Genomic DNA, 22,863 nt, shown 5'->3' on the forward strand with positions numbered 1-22,863 from the left:
GTTGTTATTGTATCCACAGATTAATGGCCAGACACTGTGAGGATAACATACCAGGGCGTATATGCCACCGCTGTTTGTACACAACATCATTTAAGGTTAACATGGCAGATACCAGAAGTCAAACAGTTAAACCTAGATACCTAAAGCTCACTGCTAAAAACACAGATGAAAGAAATGCACATATTCAAAACCACTAATAGACCCATATATATATATATATATTTTTTTTTTACATCCATTGGTGGGACATTAAAAAAGCCATTTCAGCTTCCAAAATGCTCTAGTGGCTAAAATGATCAGTGAAAAGGTTTGACCAATGGTCAATGGTGGATCACAGAGGGGTGTTTTGCTTACAAACTCTTAACAGGACAGAGATAAGAGAAGAAAAAAAGCCACCAAGCGCTGCACGCATGCTGATTGGCCCAGGTGGTTGGAAGCGGGGAGTCTTAAGATTATGGTGTTTACTAATGTTAAGGGGATTAACAGTTGTGGGGAAGAGAGGATCAGGGAATAGAGACGGGTGCCACTCTTGTTCAGTCTGGAGCTCCATCTTCCTCCTCCATGTCAGGATAGACCTCCTTTGCTCTGCCGGTGCCTTCCCGGAGGATGACATTTGGCAAAAGGGAATACCGAATGCAAAGAAATACAGCAAGATGGTCCCAAAGCCTTCGGTCAACCATGTGAATGCAGCAGAAGTAAACCTTCAGGTAAAAGCCAAAGTAAAAGTGTTTGTTGACTTAGTGGTATCCTTCCAACTGTACATGTTGTGTGTATGTATTGTGGCTGGGGTTATATGGGTTATGAAGTTGTTATAACCTGCTTCTATTCCACCTTGGATTTGTCATTAGTCTTAGTTATGGGACTGAATAACAAATTACTAAAGCCTACCATAGCAGTAGCACCAGTGATGTAGTGGTAAAAAAATAGGTGGGTAAATGCTGATCACCGTTCGCGGAGAATAAAGTTACGCTCCCTATACTTTCAATGTATTTTCCCGCAAAAGTGGATAAACTCTCACGCAAAATAAAAAAGGTGCGTAAACGGCGTTTACCTGCGTTTACCCTCCACTACACCACCAAGTAGCACCAAGTTACTACAACAGAACACATTTCAGCCTCTACAAGTCTTAAAGGATTAAAATGCATAACCATCACTCATGATCCCTTTGTTTAGTTCTACTACATTTCAATATTATTCAAATATAGGTTATTGCTTGTCAAAGAACAATGGGGTCAAAGTAGTGTGGGGTCAAAAGGTGAAATACTATTGCCAAACTTCAACAGAAGTGTTCCTTTTAAGCATATTGTCTGCTGTATTGGATTCCAAATTAATGTTATTAGGTCTATTAGTGATACGATGGTAATTTTAAAATATTTTTTTTTGCTCTCATGACCGGCTGTCTTTCGTGGCTAAGGCCACCAGCCAAGAGTACAGAAATACCTCAGCTAAGCTGCTTATGAGGTCCTCCAGAAAATAACTCTGCACTTTTCTACTTCCCCCACCCCTCCCTCTTCCCCACTGGCCCACAGACAGCCCTTTCCAGAAATCACCTCTCCCCCCCCCTTCTTCTGGATGAGAAGGGAAGACTTTGACAGGACACATAGACACAGAAAATACAAAAAAAATGGCGGTCTTAAAGGTGACATTCACCAAGACCACTCGAGGCAAGCTAGCCCAGGTGTTGTGGGTCCTCAACTGGATCTCTGTGGTAACGGGCATCATCCTCTTCAGCCTGGGCCTCTTCCTGAAAGTGGAGATCCAGAAACGGAAGGAGCTTATGTCCGCTGATGTCCATTCCGTGCCCGACATGCTCATCGCCACAGGCCTGGTGGCCTGTGCCATCAACTTTGTGGGAGGCAAGATCTGCTACGATTGCGTTGACACCACCAAGTTCCTGCGATGGAAGCTGCTGATGCTACCATACATTGTGTGCACCTTCTTCTTTACCTTCTGCATCCTGGTGGGCGCGCTCATGTGCTACAGCATGCGTAACGAACTGGAGGAGTCACTGTTTCTGGGATTGCGCAACGCCATGCTCTACTACAAGGACACAGGCACTCCGGGACGATGCTATTTGAAGCGCACCGTGGATTTGTTGCAGATCCAATTCCAGTGTTGCGGAAACGCCGGTTTCCGCGATTGGTTCCATGTCCAATGGATCAACAACCGCTGGTTGGACATGACCGACAGTGAAGTAACAGAGTAAGTGCAAGGACTACAGTATATCACCAACAGGAGCACAGTCTACCCAGCCATCAGGGCCACAGTCTACCCAGCCAACAGGGCTACAGTCTACCCAGCCATCAGGGCCACAGTCTACCCTGTTGACAGGGCCAGAGTGCACCCAAATTATACAGTGTTCTTCCCAAATGATACACACTTTATGTAAGAACTTAACTAACCTTGTTGAACTTAATTCCAACCTCCATTACTGTCAGAATCTGTTGGGTACTTAATCAAGTAAATTGAACCTGTGAATAACCACAACAAAATGGGCCATCTTTGTGCCTCGTAAGACTGACAAAATACATACTAACAAACTTATAGTGAACAATACTGGAAGCAGATGCTACCTGCTTCCAAAACCAATACACCAATCCTCATCCTTAAGCTGCTCAGTCAAACCATTAAGCAGCAACATTGTATCGACTGAAAAGGGTGAGGTCAAAGGTTACGAGACAGAGATTCATTCTGTCGGGGTCAGGAGGTCACTTTGACAGGAAATGACCTTGCCCGGCAGGTATGTTGAATAATGCGTCTCTTTTAATATTAGGTCTTGTATCCGATAATATTTTGTCTCATGATTTTCAACTTGACAATGATGCATTGTCATACAAAACCCAAAGTATTAGAGATTTCACAATTTCTGATATATTGCATAGTGACTTAAATACAAACAAATTTCAAGCATAAGTAACATTTAAAATAGTGATGGAAGTCCATTCATCTACCTTTACCAAACAGCCAACCTTCGTAATGTTTACCTCCTGAGTAACCTTCTAGCCTAATCTCCTAACCTTACAAGTAACCTCCTAAAGAGCGGGGCAAACATATGGCTCTTACCTGTCTCTGGTTTGGGAAGGGGCACACTAAGATGGACAGTTTCCTTCATTTATTCATTAAGGATGCCAATATGATGCTGGGGGTTAATAGGTTGGGTTTAAATGGATGAGAAAAAGTAAAGCATCAGTAAAGTCATAGGTCTATCCCACTGGGCACAGACGTCAATTCAACGTTTATTCCACTTTGGGTCAACGTAATTTCATTGAAATGACGTGGAAACAACGTTGATTCAACCAGTCTGTGCCCTGTGGGATGTTTCTGCTTAGATTCTTTAGCAAGAGAGATTATGCCAAATATGACTCAGCATAATGGCTTAAAAGACATCTCTCTCTTTCTTTCTCTCTCTCCTGCAGTCATTTGAGGAGTAACGTGGATGGCAAGTACCTGATGGATGGGGTGCCTTTTAGCTGCTGTAACACATTCTCTCCACGACCCTGCATCCAGACACAGGTCACCAACAACTCCGCCCATTACAACTATGATTGGAAGACGGATGAGCGCAACCTGTGGACGAGGGGCTGCCGCCAGGTCCTGCTGGATCATTACACCAACATCATGCTGTCCATCGGCTTTACCGTGCTCATCATCTGGTTGTTCGAGGTTGGTTTTACTTATCCTATGCTCGCTTCTTGTCCTTTACTTGGAAAAAGCCACTATGGGTTGACATACCCTTTATTTTACATTCAGTATTTACTTTGACATTACATGGTACATGATGGTGATATAATTATGGGGTAGTTTGAGGAGAATATCAATGTATTAAGAATTAGGTCATTGCTGCCATCACATGATATATTGGTTTATGATAACTATAATTGTGGAGATGGGGTGCACCTAATTATTACAGGCCCGACAAAGGCCTTGTCGTAATAGTTCAGGAGGACACCCAGATATTCCAGTCCAGTGACCTGACTGTGGCAGAGGATATTTCCCTGAGGGCAATACAATTGGTGTACCCCGTCTCCAGGGAGGTGCCACTCTCCCAATTCCAAGACCAAATTGGGCAGGGGTTGATCACCTTAGAGATAACAGTCACAAAAGACAGTACAGCCTCCGAGAAGGAACGCTACCCTAACGAGAGCCATGGGAGGAGGCCGTCGTTGTCCGGTGGAGGGAGGCTGCCATCCACCCCCTCCATTTTAGGGCAGCGTGTCGGCATCTCCTTCCAGGTGACAAGAGGCAATTTGGTTTAAAGGCCAACGTCACAGAAATATCCCTGAGTGCGATGGAGACCAACAAAGAAATGGTGATGGACTCCTACAAGATTACATTTACATTTTAGTCACTCTTATACAGAGCGATTTACAGTTAGTGCATTCATCTTAAGGTAGATGGTGAGGCAACTACATATCACAGTCATAGAAAGTACATTTTTCCTCAACAAACTACCTATCAGCAAAGTCAGTGCTAGTAAGAAAAGTGTGAGTGTTAGTGCAAGAAAAGCAATGTTGTTACTTAAAGGCAGGGGTGTCTGAGACAGAAAAAGGAAAAGAGAAAGGGGGATACCTACAATACCAGTCAAAAATGTGGACACACCTCCTCATTCAAGGGTTTGTCTTTCTTTTTACTATTTTTTACATTGTAGAATAATAGTGAAGACATCAAAACTATGAAATAACACATATGGAATCATGTAGTAACCAAAAAAGTGTTAAACAAATCAAAATATATTTTATATTAAAGATTCTTCAATTAGCCACCCATTGCCTTGATGACAGCTTTGCACACTCTTGGCATTCTCTCAACCAGCTTCATGAGATAGTCACCAGGAATGCATTTAAATTAACAGGTGTGCCTTCTTAAAAGTTAATTTGTGGAATTTATTTCCTTCTTAATGCATTTGAGGTAGGAGGATATACAGAAGAGAGTCCTATTTGGCAAAAGACAAAGTCCATATTATGGCAAGAACAGCTCAAATAAGCAAAGAGAAACAGTCCATCAATACTTTAAGACATGAAGGTCAGTCAATGCGGAACATTTAGAGAACTTTGAACGTTTCTTCAAGTGCAGTCGAAAGAACCATCAAGCGCTATGATGAAACTGGCTCTCATGAGGACCACCACAGGAATGGAAGACCCAGAGTTACCTCTGCTGCAGAGGATAAGTTAATTAGAGTTACCAGCCTCAGAAATTGCAGCCCAAATAATTGCTTTAAATAGTTCAAGTAACAGACACATCTCAACATCAACTGTTCAGAGGAGACTGTGTGAATCAGGCCCATGGTCGAATTGCTGCAAAGAAAACACTAATAAAGGACACCAATAACAAGAAGAGACTTGCTAGGGCCAAGAAACACGAGCAATGGACATTAGACCGGTGGAAATGTGTCCTTTGGTCTGGTCTCCAAATTGGAGATTTTTGGTTCCAACCGCCGTGGCTTTGTGGGATGTGGTGTGGGTGAACGGATGATCTCTGCATGTATATTTCCCACTGTAAAGCATGGAGCAGGAGGTGTTATGGTGTGGGGGTGCTTTGCTGGTGACACTGTCTGTGATTTATTTAGAATTCAAGGCACACTTAACCAGCATGGCTACCACAGCATTCTGCAGTGATACGCCATCCCATCTGGTTTGGGTTTAGTGGGACTATCATTTGTTTTTCAACAGGACAATGACCCAACACACCTCCAGGCTGTGTACGGGCTATTTTACCAAGAAGGAGAGTGATGGAGTGCTGCATCAGATGACCTGGCCTCCACAATCCCCCAACCTCAACCCAATTGAGATGGTTTGGGATGAGTCGGACGGCTGAGTGAAGGAAAAGCAGCCAACAAGTGCTCAGTATATGTGGGAACTCCTTCAAGACTGTTGGAAAAGCATTCCAGGTGAAGCCGGTTGAGAGAATGCCAAGAGTGTGCATGGGTGGCTATTTGAAGAATCTCAAATATAAAATATATTTTGATTTGTTTAACACTTTCTTGGTTAATACATGTTTCCATATGTGTTATTTCATAGTTTTGATGTCTTAACTATTATTCTACAATGTAGAAAATAGTAAAAATAAATAAGAAAAACCCTGGAATGAGTAGGTGTGTCCAAACCTTTGACTGTTACTGTAGTCAGTTGTACAACTGAATGCATTCAACTGAAAAATGTCTTCCACATTTTACCCAAACCCTCTGAATCAGAGGGGGCCCCATTGAGTAAAGAGTTTTTTTTTTGGAGACGACTTAATCATAAATCCTTTCATCAATATTGAAACCAAGCACCTCATATTACTCTAGGTTGGGCAGAGTCATGTTATTTTATGACAAAAACTTGAATACTTGGCGCTGTCCTTGTTGCAAGCAAAGGAATTATTGTCTACACAAGTGCATTGCAAAAATGCATTTGATCCAGATACAGTGAGGGAAAAAAGTATTTGATACCCTGCTGATTTTGTACGTTTGCCCACTGACAAAGAAATGATCAGTCTATAATTTTAATGGTAGGTTTATTTGAACAGTGAGAGACAGAATAACAACAAAATAATCCAGAAAAACGCATGTCAAAAATGTTATAAATTGATTTGCATTTTAATGAGGGAAATCAGTATTTGACCCCCTCTCAATCAGAAAGATTTCTGGCTCCCAGGTGTCTTTTATACAGGTAACGAGCTGAGATTAGGAGCACACTCTTAAAGGGAGTGCTCCTAATCTCAGTTTGTTACCTGTATAAAAGACACCTGTCCACAGAAGCAATCAATCAATCAGATTCCAAACTCTCTACCATGGCCAAGACCAAAGAGCTCTCCAAGGATGTCAGGGACAAGATTGTAGACCTACACAAGGCTGGAATGGGCTACAACACCATCGCCAAGCAGCTTGGTGAGAAGGTGACAACAGTTGGTGCAATTATTCGCAAATGGAAGAAACACAAAAGACTGTCAATCTCCCTCGGCCTGGGGCTCCATGCAAGATCTCACCTCGTGGAGTAGCAATGATCATGAGAATGGTGAGGAATCAGCCCAGAACTACCTAGGAGGATCTTGTCAATGATCTCAAGGCAGCGGGGACCATAGTCACCAAGAAAACATTAGGTAACACACTACGCCGTGAAGGACTGAAATCCTGCAGCACCCGCAAGGTCCCCCTGCTCAAGAAAGCACATATACAGGGCCGTCTGAAGTTTGCCAATGAACATCTGAATGATTCAGAGGAGAACTGGGTGAAAGTGTTGTGGTCAGATGAGACCAAAATCGAGCTCTTTGGCAACAACTCAACTCGCCGTGTTTGGAGGAGGAGGAATGCTGCCTATGACCCCAAGAACACCATCCCCACCGTCAAACATGGAGGTGGAAACATTATGCTTTGGGGGTGTTTTTCTGCTAAGGGGACAGGACAACTTCACAGCATCAAAAGGACGATGGACGGGGCCATGTACCGTCAAATCTTGGGTGAGAACCTCCTTCCCTCAGCCAGGGCATTGAAAATGGGTCGTGGATGGGTATTCCAGCATGACAATGACCCAAAACACACGGCCAAGGCAACAAAGGAGTGGCTCAAGAAGAAGCACATTAAGGTCCTGGAGTGGCTAACCAGTCTCCAGACCTTAATCCCATAGAAAATCTGTGGAGGGAGCTGAAGGTTCGAGTTGCCAAACGTCAGCCTCGAAACCTTAATGACTTGGAGAAGATCTGCAAAGAGGACTGGAACAAAATCCCTCCTGAGATGTGTGCAAACCTGGTGGCGAAGAAACGTCTGACCTCTGTGATTGCCAACAAGGGTTTTGCCACCAAGTTCTAAGTCATGTTTTGCAGAGGGGTCAAATACTTATTTCCCTCATTAAAATGCTTTTTTGACATACGTTTTTTTCTGGATTTTGTTGTTGTTATTCTGTCTCTCACTGTTCAAATACACCTACCATTAAAATTATAGACTGATCATGTCTTTATCAGTGGCCAAACGTACAAAATCAGCAGGGGATCAAATACTTTTTTCACTCACTGTACATGCTAAAGTTTTCAATGAAGTTATTAGCACAGACAATTAAGTATTTACCACCTGTACAGCAGAAGCTGTTCCAGAGGATGATGAGCAAAGTTCCTAAGAGAATGTTCCTCTATATCCACCAAAAGGAAAGACACTGACTGGCTCAAAGGGTCTGCCTAATCCTCTTCCCAATGGAAGAGGAGGGGAGGATACAGTAGTGCCCAGGGGCATCTGGAGTGGGGACGCGGGGCATTATGCCACCGCTCTTCCTTTCTCAAGTGTCTAACCTGGCCTGGAGGAGTGGTGTCAGAGGGTTGTGGCCTCCCTCAAAAAGAAGCTGATAAGCCCCACAGAACATGGAGGGGGAGAAAAGGGAGGAGGCAGGAAAGCAGAGTAGATGGCCAGTCATTTTAGAATAAAGTAGGAAAATGGGAATTCAGATCTCTTTATTATAGGCTTTTCAATAATAAAGAAATTAAGAAATACCTACAGTGTAATTCAACTTCCATTTTCCTCCAAGTGGCTGATCATTTCCGTATATCAATAAGGTTGTATTTCTTTACATAATCTCTCGAACTGTGGAGCTACAAGGTAGTAACAAGGTAGAGTGACATCTTTTTTCCTATTTTCCCCAACAGCTATGGGTTCTGACAGGCGTGCGCTATCTCCAGACAGCTATGGAGAACCTTCTACGGCAAGGTGACCCTGACTTGGAGTCTGACGGCTGGCTCCTGGAGAACAGCATCGCCGAGACAGCCCGCTCTAACTTCAAAATCATCAAGAACCTGGGCAAGTGCTACCAGGTGGACGATGATCCTAACATCGACGTTCCAAGTACGGCTCAGCAAGAGGTGCCCACTCGCCAGATCCCTGTGGCTAGATAGCACAGTGCAGCATCCCTTGGCCACGGCTGAGGCACGCAAATGGGCATCAAGTCCCATCATCACCAGGTGTAAGCCTTTTGGATGGCATATCTGTCACCAAATTAAACGTACGACAGCTGTGAACTGAGGGATCAAAGGTGAGAGGGAGTGTAACGGGAGTGCAGCAGTTCACCACAAAGACACAACAACAGGATCAAGGACAGCCGATATAGAGCGTGCGATGAAAATGACCTGCTTTATCACATGATATTGCAGCACCTGCATCATCTAAACTGACAAAAGAGATCTCAGTTGAAGAATATGAACTGGCTGCAACTCTGTCCTTGTGGCATACTCAACTGTCTGGTGGGGCATTCCATTAAGCTGAAGGGGAGCAGGGCAAAGTGAAATGAGGTCAAATAAGTGTAAAACCCAGTTGTACAACCCCATAGACATTGCAGACATGGTACAGTCTGATTGCAATATAATGTCATATAATGGGCCACATGTTATGGGCAACAATTATGCCAAAAAAGTGATGGACATAAACTTTAACAAATTGTATAAAAGGAAATGGAAACAGCAAATTTGAATTGCCTTCTACAGTTTCTTCAACTCAATCTCCTGTGTATAACTTTTGAAGATGCAAGAAAGTATTCACACTCCTTTACTTTTTCCACATTTTGTTGTTTTACAAAGTGGGATTAAAATTGATTTAATTGTCATTTTTGGTCAACGATCTACACAAAATAATACTCTTTAATGTCAAAGTTTTTACTTTGTAAACAAATAAATGAAAAATAAAACACTAATATATCTTGATTAGATAAGTATTCAACCCCCTGAGTGTTAGAATAACCTTTGACGTCGATTACAGCTGTGAGTCTTTCTGAGTAAGTCTCTAAGAGCTTTCCATACCTGGATTGTGCAACATTGGCACATTGTTCTTTTAAAAATTCTTCAAGCTCTTGTTGGTTGTTGATCATTGCTATACTGACATTTTCAGGTCTTGCCATAGATTTTCAAGCAGATTTAATTTAAAACTGTAACTCTGCCACTCAGAAACATTTGCTGTCTTCTTGGTAAGCAACTCCAGTGTATATTTGTCATGTTTTAGGTGATAGTCCTGCTGAAAGGTGAATTAATCTCCCAATATCTGGTGGAAAGCAGACTGAACCAGGTTTTCCTCTAGGATTTTGCCTGTGCTTAGCGCCATTCCATGTCTTTTTTATCCTGAAAAACTCCCCAAACGATTATGAGCATACTCATAACATGATGCAGCCACCACTATGCTTGAAAATATGGAGAGTGGTACTCAGTAATGTGTTGTACTGGATTTGTCCCAAACATAACACTTTGTATTCAGGACAAAACGTTTTTTCTGTACAGCTTCCTTCATTTCACAATATCAATTAGGTTAGTATTGTGGAGTAACTACAATGTTGTTGATCAATCCTCAGTGTTCTCCTATCACAGCCATTAAACTCTGTAACTGTTTTTAAGTCACCAATGGCCTCATATCTTTGTAGTAACTGGGTGCATTAATACACCATCCAAAGTGTAATGAATAACTTCACCATGCTCAAAGGGGTATTCAATGTCTGCTTTTTATTTTATTTTTACCCAACTACCAATAGGTGCCCGTCTTTGCGAGGCATTGGAAAACCTCCCTGGTCTTTGTGGTTGAATCTGTGTTTGAAATTCACTGTTCAAATCAGGGACCTAACAGATAATTGTATGTGTGGGGTACAGAGATGAGGTAGTAATTAACAAATCATGTTAAACACTATTATTGCACACAGAGTAAGTCCATGCAACTTATTATGTGACTTGTTAAGAAAGTTTTTATTCCTGAACTTATTTAGGCTTGCCATAAATAACAAAGGGGTTGAATACTTATTGACTCAAGACATTTCAGCTTTTCATTTTTTATTAATTTGTAAAAATGTCAAAAAACATAATTCCACTTTGACGTTATGGGGTATTGTGTGTAGGCCAGTGACACAATATCTAAATTCAATACATTTTAAATTCACGCTGTAACACAACAAAATGTGGAAATAGTCAAGGGGTGTGAATACTTTCTGAAGGCACTGTATCTACCTATGTGGCACTCGCAATTTAAAAGCGCCTCGAGAGGTAAATTTTCTCCTCGCATAGAATACGAAAGGCTGAACAATTGAATAGGTAAACTATTCTACTATGCGGTTGTCTGATTTTGCTGTTGCTTACTTGTGTTGTTGGCGGCAGAAAATACAATCTGGACAAAATGTTTTCATTAGATCATTCAAATAACCAAAGGTGCCAGATCTCAGCTCCGCCTGGCTCTCATTTGGATCATAGGTGCCGGGATCACAGGTGACTTTCTGAAGGCACTATAGGACCCCGCATCCAATTACTAACCTGTCAAATGGCACTGATTTACAGTAGGCCCAACGGAAGCAGGACCCCAGACCTACTACCACCAGAGGCACCATTCAGCTCAGAGACGCTTTTTTGATGCAGAAATCAGACCTACAAAAATGTATTGCAGTTGTGAAGCTAAAGTAACAGGGCTATATTGGACGCATTAATTGTGGTATGACTGCAATATAACCACAATGTACTGCACTGTAACTGCAATTATATTTTGTAAGAGAGATCAAATGCATAGTATTCATAATGCTAGTGGTTACATCCTAAATGACGGTTGTTCACACAATGGTCTTCTAGACTCAAATCTGGCCTTAGTGGGAGTGAACTTGCTGAGTAAAGTATTTGTCATTATTCGAGGGCCATATAAGGACTTTGAGATTCAAAAAAACAAACATTTTGGACCACCCATTTCCATCCCAGGTTACCAAACCTCAGGAACACATGCTACATGAACTCCTCCATGCAGTGTCTGTTGACCTTGAAAGCCTTCTGCTCAGACATCTGCAGTGTCTGTTGACCTTGAAAGCCTTCTGCTCAGACATCTGCAGTGTCTGCTGACCTTGAAAGCCTTCTTCTCAGACATCTGCAGTGTCTGTTGACCTTGAAAGCCTTCTTCTCAGACATCTGCAATGTCTGTTGACCTTGAAAGCCTTCTCAGACATCTGGGCACCCACAACCACTAGCAGTCTCATCAGGTACACTCAAACATTCACACTGTCACTCATTACCAGTGTTGGGGGTAACGCGTTAGAGTACTCAGATTACTTTTTTTGTGTTAACGAGTTATCAAACGTGTTAGTTTTTCAATTTCAGTAACTTCTACAATATTATTTCTATTTTTCTTCAAGTTTAAGAAGCGGTAGATCTGTTTTATATGTGCTATTTCTATGCTTCTCGTTCCTAAGTTTAGTTTTTGCGTGTTTTACTTTTGTTTTTGTACACCAGCTTTAAACAGCTGAAAATACAATATTTTTGGTTATGGAAAATATATTTCACATTGGTTTAGATGGTACAATGATTCTCTATACCAGGGTTCTTCAATTCCGGTCCTGGAGGGCCGAAACACCTCTGTTTTTCATCCTCTCCTTCTAATCAGGGGCTAATTCAGACCTGGGACACCAGGTGAGTGCAATTATCTACCAGGTAGAAATAAAAAACAGAAGTGTTTCGGCCCTCCAGGACCGGAATTGAAGAACCCTGCTCTATACTATACTTGCTTGTTTTGTCACATAAACTGAAATTAAGTGAACTATTAGAATTTTGCAACCAGGTAATGGAGGAGCGATTTCTGCATAGTGCACATTTAAGCATTACGATGATCGTACCAGATGCACAGTTATTTATGAGCCAACTTTTTTAATGTGTTTCCAAACAAGCACATAGAGAGAACGTTTGCTAAGTGCGTCATTAGACCATGTGTTGATACTGATAGGATCGAAAGAAAAGCAGTGCTACTCTCGGATCAGTTTTCTCCATTCAAATCTTACCTTAACATTAGAATTATTCCACAACACTGAAGACGGATCAGGTCTTAGAGAGATATTACCACCACCTATGGCTGCAAATAGGCTATTGAGATAGCTTATTATGCTTACCAATAATAATGCACTAAATCACAGATTGGGCACATCATTGCGCAGATGTTGTCACACATCATGAAACACATTGAAGCAGAAATTACAGACAGCAGTCTAGTCGCAAAATAGAACTCAATTAATTGAACATGAAATTGATTTCAATATGACTGAAACAGCCTATATACTATAGCTTAGGCCCATGTAGCCTATGCAGCTTTTAATATGTCTTCCCTGTTAAAATAAAGGTTAAATAAATAATGCAGTCACCTCAGTTTTCACTTGAATCATCATTTTATCATTCACTTGTTTGTAACAATTGCAAATAATTGAATTGGTAGTCAACTTCGTTCTGAAGTTATCGGCAGTCACAGTCAGACAGATAGCCTAAACATCTTGATTCTATGTTTAGCAGAGATCTGTGAATAAAGTAACGTGGAAGGGCAAAAGATCATCTAACAATGCACTTTGGCTGCGCAAAGGTTTTGAAGAGCCATGTTACTAACGAATACTCTTGGAAACACCTCAGCTACTAAAGATTCATTGTAAGGCGGTTCTAACGATGATCTTAATGCTACGAAGGTTCTGTAAAATGAGGCCCTGGCTAGTTACCTAGCTGTAGTCGGAGAATTCCCAATCAATGTGATGAGGCTGCCATTCAAACAGCTAATACTAGCTAGCTAACTGGCTAGCTAAATTTGAGTTGAAAATAAATTGTTGGATGACACATCACATGTATAATGAATGTTAGCTAGTTAGTTAGCTAGCTAGCAATTAAACTTAGCATAAATATTGTTTTCCAATGAGTAAACTAGCTAGCTAGCTAGAAAGCTAACTGGCTAGACATCCATTGATGCTGCAGCCAGCTAGCTAACTAGCTTACCAAAATGTGTCTAACTACCACATGACAATAAAACAGGCCATTGTGTGTGAGTGTGCATTATAACCAGTGGTTAAATTGGGCTGGGCCCGAGACCCGGCACCTATTATCCAAATGAGAGCCAGGCGGAGCTAAGACCCGGTACCTTTGGTTATTTGAATTATCTAATTGTTGTCCAGATTACATTTTCCACAGCCAACAACAAAAGTTAGCAACAGCAAAATCAGACAACCCCCACAGTAGAATATAGGGGTGTGCCGACATGGCCATAATCGTAATCGCAATCATAATTGACAGATAATAATCCGATCAGATGATACTCGTGATTGGAAAAAACTGGTGTTTTAATATGCCTAAATAGATTTAGGCAAAATACTTCCCTGCACATTCTCACTGCAAAACACCTGCAGAATAGAAGCAGCGCGTGGAGGGGTGTGTGTCTGTGTGTGTGCCCTCAACTTGCAGCAGGCAGCCAAGTTTGCTGTTACTCAGTCAGAATGCGCATCAGCGTTTCACCTTTTTTCCCTACCTTTGCCCCGCTTGTTAGATATTATGCACATTGACAAATGTCCTCGCCATTTGATTTATCATAGTAGCAGGCAGCAGCAATCTAAATGATGAGAATGAAAACATGAAACAAAAACTGATTGGTGAAATTATAAGGAGAGTGGACTGAGGAATACAGCACTCTATCCAATCATAACAGCAGGATCTACATACAGCTCGCCCTACAGACAGTTAGTTGAGTTATTTAGACCACGTAGAACCTTGCACATTATAAAAATGAGAAAGATCCGTGCTGGCACCTGAAATTAACTTTTTTTCCAATCACAGATAATTACAAAAAATACTCTGATAATAATCGTATCCAGAAAATTGTCCATATCCGTTACAATACTCATTTTGTCCGACTACTCGGCACACCCATAGTAAAATACAATATCAATTGTTCAGCTTTTCGCAGTCTATGCGAGCAAAACATATTCCTCTTGAGGCGCATTCAAATTGCGAGTGCCGCACAGGGAGATGCAGTGCCTTCAGAATGTATTAACGTTTTCCACATTTTGTTGTGTTACAGGCTGATTTTAAAATAGATTCAATTGAGATTTTGTGTCACACACAATACCCCATAATATCAAAGTGGAATGATGTTTTTAAAAGCTGAAATGTCTTGAGTCAATAAGTATTCAACCCCTTTGTTATGGCAAGCCTAAATAAGTTCAGGAGTAAAAACTTGCTTAACAAGCCACAGAATAAGTTGAATGGACTCACTCTGCGTGCAATAATAGTGATTAACATTATTTTTTGAACGACTACCTCATCTCTGCACCCTACACATGCAAGTACAGTGCATTCGGAAAGTATTCAGAACCCTTACCTTTTTCCAAATTTTGTTAAGTTACAGCCTTATTCTAAAATGGATTAAATAAAAAATGTCCCTAGTCAATCTACACACAATACCCTATAATGACAAAGCGAAAACAGGTTTTTAGACATTTTACAAATTTATTTTAAAAAATCTAAAACAGAAATGACTTCTTTACATAAGTATTCAGACCCTGCTATGAGACTCGAAATTGAGCTCAGGTGCATCCTGTTTCCATTGATCATCCTTGAGATGTTTCTACAACTTGATTGGAGTCCACCTATGGTAAATTCAATTGATTAGACATGATTTGGAAAGGCACACACCTGTCTATATAAGGTCCCACAGTTGACAGTACACGTCAGAGCAAAAAACAAGCCATGAGGTCGAAGGAATTATCCGTAGAGCTCCCAGACAGGATTGTGTCGAGGCACAGATCTGGGGAAGGGTAACAAAAAATGTCTGCAGCATTGAAGGTCCCCAAGAACACAGTGGCCTCCATCATTCTTAAATGAAATAAGTTTGGAACCACCAAGACTCTACCTAGAGTTGGCCGCCTGGCCAAACTGAGCAATCAGGGGAGAAGGGCCTTGGTCAGGGAGGTGACCAAGAACCCGATGGTCACCCTGATAGAGCTCCAGAGTTCCTCTGTGGATATGGGAGAACCTTCCAGAAGGACAACAATCTCTGCAGCACTCCACCAATCAGGTGTTTATGGTAGAGTGTCCAAATGGAAGCCACTCCTCAGTAAAAGGCACATGACAGCCCGCTTGGAGTTTGCAAAATTGCACCTAAAGGTCTCTCAGAACATGATAAACAAGATTCTCTGGTCTGATGAAACGAAGATTGAACTCTTAGGCATAAATGCCAAGCGTCACGTCTGGAGGAAACCTGGCACTATCCCTAAGGTGAAGCATGGTGGTGGCAGCATCATGCTGTGGGGATGTTTTTCAGGGGCAGGGACTGGGAGACTAGTCAGGATCGAGGGAAAGATGAACGGAGCAAAGTACAGAGAGATCCTTGATGAAAACCTGCTCCAGAGTGCTCAGGACCTCAGACTGGGGCGAAGGTTCACCTTCCAACAGGACAATGACCCTAAGCACACAGCCAAGACAACACAGGAGTGGCTTCGGGACAAATCTCTGAATGTCCTTGAGAGGCCCAGCCAGAGCCCGGACTTGAACCCGATCGAACATCTCTGGAGAGACCTGAAAATAGCTGTGCAGCGACGCTCCACATCCAACCTGACAGAGCTTGAGAGGATCTGCAGAGAAAAATGGGACAAACTCCCCAAATACAGGCGTGCCAAGCTTGTAGTGTCATACCCAAGAAGACTCAAAGCTTTAATCACTGCCAAAGGTGCTTCAACAAAGTACTGAGTAAAGGATCTGAATAGTTATGTAAATGTGATATTTCATTTTGTATTTGTAATACATTTGCCAAAAAATTTACAAACCTGTTTTTGCTTTGTCATTATGGGGTATTGTGTGTAGATTAATGACGAAAAACCCCCAATGTAATCCATTTTAGAATAAGGCTGTAACATAACAAAATGTGGTCCAAGGTCCCTCAGTTGAGCAGTGAATTTCAAACCCAGATTCAACCACATAGGTTGCACCAGATCTTATTTAGGGGCTTCATAGCAAAGGGGGTGAATACATATGCACGCACCACTTTTCCATTATTTTTTTATTTATATTTTTTGGAAACAAAGGTGTCATTGTACGCAGATGATTCATGTTTTCTTTTAGATCCACAACTAGAATCCCTCCACAGCCTCATAGAGGATCTAGATACATTTTCTAACCTCTCTGGATTAAAACCAAATTATGACAAATGTACTATATTACGTATTGGATCACTAAAAAATACAATTTTTACATTACCATGTAGTTTACCAATAAAATGGTCTGATGGTGATGTGGATATACTCGGAATACATATCCCAAAGGAAATAAATGATCTCACTTCAATACATTTTAATAGAAAGTTAGCAAAAATAGATAAGATCTTACTACCATGGAAAGGAAAATACCTGTCAATTTGTGGAAAAATCACCCTGATTAACTCTTTAGTATTATCCCAGTTTACATATTTGCTTATGGTCTTGCCTACGCCTAGCAAACAGTTTTTTAAATGATATGAGAAAAAAATATTCAATTTTATTTGGAACGGCAAGCCAGACAAAATTAAAAGAGCATATTTATATAATGAATATGAATTCGGAGGACAGAAATTATTAAATATTAAAGCATTAGACCTATCACTAAAATCTTCAGTCATCCAAAAGTTATACTTAAATCCGAACTGGTTCTCAAGCAAATTAGTAAGATTGTCTCACCCACTGTTCAAGAAAGGCCTTTTTCCCTTTATTCAGATTACAACCTCTCACTTTCAGTTATTTGAAAAGGAAATAATCTCCCAAATGTCACTATTTCTAAAACAAGCCATAGAAGATCCTCTGTAGCTCAGCTGGTAGAGCACGGCGCTTATAACGCCAAGGAAGTGGGTTCGATCCCCGGGACCACCCATACACAAAAAAAATAAAAAATTTATGCACGCATGACTGTAAGTCGCTTTGGATAAAAGCGTCTGCTAAATGGCATATTATTATTATTATTATAAAGTTGGTTGCAATTTCAATTTAATCCTCCAGAAACGACAGAACAAATAATGCAACAAATATTGTGGTTAAATTCAAATATACTAATTGACAAAAAACCTTTATTTTTTGACAGAATGTTTAAAAAAGGTATAATCTTCGTAAATGATATCATCGGTAGGACTGGTGGAGTTATGTCGCACATGCAGCTAACAAAAACATATGGAGATGTCTGCTCTACCCAAAATTACAACCAAATAATTGCAGCCTTACCGCAAAAGTGGAAGAGGAAAGTTGAAGGGGGAGAAAGTAAGGAACTTGTCTGTCGGCCTTGCATTAAAGAACATAATTGGTTAAGGAAAACTGTGATAAATAAAAAAGTATAGCAGTTTCACTTAAGGACCAAAGGATTGACAGCCGTCCCATATAGATTGCAAAATAGTTGGGAAGAGATCTTTGACGTACTGATCCCATGGCATAGTGTTTATGAACTGACACGCAAAACGACACCGGATTCAAAAATTAGAATCTTTCAATTTAAATTATTATATAAAATTCTTGCTACCAATAGAATGTTATTTATATGGGGGATACAATCTTCCCAGCTCTGCAGATTTTGCTGTGAAGAGACAGAATCATTAGATCATTTGTTTTGGTTCTGTCCATTTGTAGCTTGTTTTTGGACACAGGTCCAGGAATGGCTAAAGGATTGCAATATTTACCTGGAACTAACCTTGCAGATAGCATTACTGGGTGATCTGAAAAGTCATAGTCAATCAATCAATAATATAATAATACTTTTAGCAAAAATGTTTATTTTTAATTCACAATCTGTAGAAGCAATGAGAATAGAAAGGTTCAGAACTTTTGTAAAACATCACAGTACGGTTGAAATATATATGGCAAATAGAAATCCTATATGGATGGTGTTAAGAGATAGATGGGAGGTATTGAATAGAGTTGAAGGATGGGACTAATAACAAATAACAACAAATAATAACAAAGATAGCTAATAATGTAAGCATACTGTGTCCATAATAAGTATATAGGTTGTATGTTGGGAGCTTTTGGGAAAGAGCACAGTTAGAAAGATATGGCATTTAGAAGCAAACCGGATGGACATCATGAAAATGATCGGAGAGGTTGAGAGTAGAAGAAGTTCAGGAGCAAAAAAAAAAAAATATATATATATATATATATATATAATAGAATTATTGTAAAATTAACTCTGTCCATAAGGTGTAGATAGTAAGTATAGACCGGAAGTACAGGCCTGGGCATTGTTGTTCACTAATTTACTCCAAGTAGGGAAAGGATGGTGGGGTTGAAAAGTAATAAAGGGGAATATATATATAAAAATAAAAATAAACATGGGGGATTGGAAGTGATGCAGACAATTACATTGATAGAAGATACAATCTATCTGCAATATTAAGCTGATCCATTCCCCCCGAGAAAAAATAAAAATAAAAATAAAAATAAAAAAATAATTATTTGTTTCACTTCACCAATTTGGACTATTTTGTGTATGTCCATTACTTGAAATCCAAATAAAAATCCATTTAAATTACAGGTTGTAATGCAACAAAATAGGAAAAATGCCAAGGGGGATGAATACTTTTGCAAGGCACTGTAAATCATTTTTTGGGATAAAAAGAAGCAGAATAGAGCTAAGCACAGGCAAATGCAGATGGGCTTCCCTCAGTTTATTTATTTTTAGCTACTATGCTGCATCAGGTGGGCTACATCAGGTGATAATGCTTTTTGCTAAATAGCAGACCTGCCTGATAATATGGACCAATATGTTATTGGGCTCATTTCAGGAGGGGGAATTATATTTTCATTCATTTTGGAGTAGAATATCCTTTAAAGAATTCACCAGAACTGACCTTTTCACACCCTCCGCAACCTTTAGTATCCTGTGATTTGTGCATTTGTCAGTATATATTGTTAAGGCTAGTATATTATGCAGATGAAGGAAAGGAGATTTGGAAAGAAAATACATTTTGACAATTCAGTAACAGCCGGCATGGGTCCTCCCATCACCACCATTGGTAAATGCTGCCCTCTACCGGAATCCTGTAGCAGTGCTGGCACACTATAGCAAGCAGTGGTGATGCTCTCCAAAACTGCCTGTAATATCAGCTCTAGACTTCACTGGAACACTGCTGTAAAATCATTCTACCGCCACCCCTGTTCTACACAGCAGCAAGAGTCCACTTGAAATAGAGAGAGTCAGAGAGGAAAGGAGAGGATGTAAGGAAAGAGAACACACACATTACACACTTTTTCCTTGCCCGGCTCTGCTCTCCCTGCTGATGTCGCCATGGCAACGGTCACATGGGCACGGCTGTCCCAGATTATTTGACCTCCCCTCCCATTTTCCTCTCTCCCCTCCCTCCCTCCCTCACCCACCCCTCCCCCTGCTTAGCAGTTCGCTTAAGGAGAGACGGAGAGAGAGAGCCTCTCCATCCATATATCTACACTGCTCACCCCTCCTCCCTCCCTCCCTCCCTCCCTCCCTCCCTCCATCTCTATTCAGCTCAGCTGTTTATGGCATTGCGTTAGATAAAACACCCGGCTTACGTACCATTCCAAGCCTCTGTTCAAGCCCCTCCCTCCCTCTCTTCCCCTTGCCTCGCTCCCTTTAAAATGGTGCTGTCAGAGCTGACAAAAAAAGAAAACATTTTGATTTTTTCCTCACAGTCATCCTTCCACCCCTCCTCCAGTTCCCCTGTCTGGCTCTGTATCCAGGCAATCAACATTCTACACAGCCTAAAAACTGGCAGCAACTCAGCCCGTACTCTAACTAACCATTGACGAGTAGCTGTTCAGTAGGTTGTTTGTATGCTCTCTTTGTCCACTTAGCTCTCAGGTGGAGTGGCAGTGGAGCACTCTCGCCTCCAGCTTGTCGAGAAAGAAAGAAAACCTCTGCGGACAACATCAAAGACGGTCGAAAGGATGGGGTGGGGAGATAAACAGGGCATTGTAGTCAATGAAGACGGGACTAGATGGATGTATCAAGTTATGTGTGAGAGGGAGGGAGAATGTTGTGCAACTCAAATTTGCACCAGACAAACATATTAGGCCGTGTCCACACTTGACACTTACATGCGACTTCTGCTATCAGAATACGAAGATCGTATTGAAAAGACGGGTCTAGACGTGCAAAAGTCGCTTTGTGGTCTGATTGTGTTCAGATCTGTCTGACCACTTCAGGAGGTGGTCTGGGAAGCGTTGTGTGCGGATTTCTCCTCAGTCTGGAAGCAATCAGGCTACCAAAAGCGCATACAGTGGGTGACGTCATCAGCACTCCTCCCACAAGTCTCCATAAAACTTGTGTTTTGGGACCAAGAGGCACCTTTTCATTATAACGTTGAAGGAAATACGTTCCTAGCGTGTGAGGAACGTGTTTGCTGGCCTCATAAATGCTAGCCAGCTAGCTAATATTTAGAAAAACATTTATTTGTTTGGCTAATCCGTTTGCAATTTCCCTTTAGCATTGCTTGCTAACTTGCTGGCTAGCTACAGAGGTTAGCTGGCTAGTTAGCTACAGTAGTTAGCTACTGCCATCAGTTGTTGTTGTGTTATTATCATATTTAGCCTATTTCACAGTTTGTAGAATCCATAGTGGCATTTGAATATAGGGGAAAGGGAATCCGAACACAATGTGGACATGGTAGACACATTTAAATGTAGGTGTAGATGCAATGACGTGTTCGGAATTCCGTGATCAGAACTCTATGATCAAAATACTAAAGTTGCATGAACTGTCAAGTCTAGACACGGCCTTAGACACTATATTGCACATAAATGTAATGACAACATACCATATTCAACACACCAACACACACACAAAATATTATGTAGTCATAAATACCTTCAGCATTAGGCGCAAACTTCAAATATGTATACTTTTGCTTAACACTATCATATCTGTACACATCTGAAGCATGCATGAGAGCACCAGCTGTTCCGGACGACTGTGTGAACACACTCTCCATTGCCGATGTGAGCAAGACCTTTAAACAGGTCGACATTCACAAGGCCGCTGGGCCAGACGGATTACCAGGATGTGTACTCAGAGCATGCGCAGACCAACTGGCAAGTGTCTTCAGTGACATTTTCAACCTCTCCCTGACCAAGTCTGTAATACCTACATGTTTCAAGCAGACCACCATAGTCCCTGTGCCCAAGAAAGCAAAGGTAACCTGCCTAAATGACTACCGCCCCATAGCACTCACGTCGGTAGCCATGAAGTGCTTTGAAAGGCTGGTCATGGCCAACATCAACACCGTCATCCCGGGAACCCTAGACCCACTCCAATTCGCATACCGCCCCAACAGATCCACAGATGTCGCAATCTCAATCGCACTCCACACTACCCTTTCCCACCTGGACAAAAGGAACACCTATGTGAGAACGCTGTTCATTGACTACAGCTCAGCATTCTACACCATAGTGCCCTCAAAGCTCATCACTAAGCTAAGGACCCTGGGACTAAACACCTCCCTCTGCAACTGGATCCTGGACTTCCTGACGGGCCGCCCCCAGGTGGTAAGGGTAGGCAATAACACATCTGCCACGCTGATCCTCAACACAGGGGCCCCTAAGGGGTGCGTGCTTAGTCCTCTCCTGTACTCCCTGTTCACCCACGACTGCGTGGCCAAGCACGACTCCAACACCATCATTACGTTTGCTGACGCCACAACGGTGATAGGCCTGATCACAGACAATGATGAGACAGCCTATAGGGAGGAGGTCAGAGACCTGACAGTGTGGTGCCAGGACAACACCCTCTCCCTCAATGTGAGCAAGACAAAGGAGCTGATCATGGACTACAGGAAAAGGAGGGCCGAACAGGCCCCCATTAACATCGACAGGGCTGTAGTGGAGCGGTTCGAGAGCTTCAAGTTCCTTGGTGTCCACATCACAAACAAACTATCATGGTCCAAACACACCAAGACAGTCATGAACAGGGCACGACAACACCTTTTCCCCCTCAGGAGACTGAAAAGATTTGTCATAGGTACCCAGATCCTCAAAAAGTTATACAGCTGCACCATCGAGAGCATCCTGACCGGTTGCATCACCGCCTGGTATGGCAACTGCTCGGCATCCGACCGCAAGGCGCTACAGAAGGTAGTGCGTACTGCCCAGTACATCACTGGTGCCAAGCTTCCTGCCATCC

At 41.7% G+C, this 22,863-nt stretch overlaps 1 protein-coding gene across 1 annotated transcript; it reads left to right on the forward strand.

Moving 5' to 3' along the window:
* Window positions 1–1,624: 1,624 nt before the first annotated feature.
* On the forward strand, window positions 1,625–8,856 carry LOC311106730 (photoreceptor outer segment membrane glycoprotein 2-like; the record flags this gene model as incomplete). Its single annotated transcript, XM_084149130.1, has 3 exons — window positions 1,625–2,202; window positions 3,417–3,663; window positions 8,611–8,856. 3 exons carry the CDS (start codon window positions 1,625–1,627, stop codon window positions 8,854–8,856), a joined length of 1,071 nt encoding a protein of 356 aa, XP_084005256.1.
* Window positions 8,857–22,863: the final 14,007 nt, after the last annotated feature.

This window comes from Coregonus lavaretus (genome assembly GCF_964263955.1).
Source record: "Coregonus lavaretus genome assembly, chromosome: 31".
In the NCBI taxonomy this organism is placed as follows: domain Eukaryota; kingdom Metazoa; phylum Chordata; class Actinopteri; order Salmoniformes; family Salmonidae; genus Coregonus; species Coregonus lavaretus.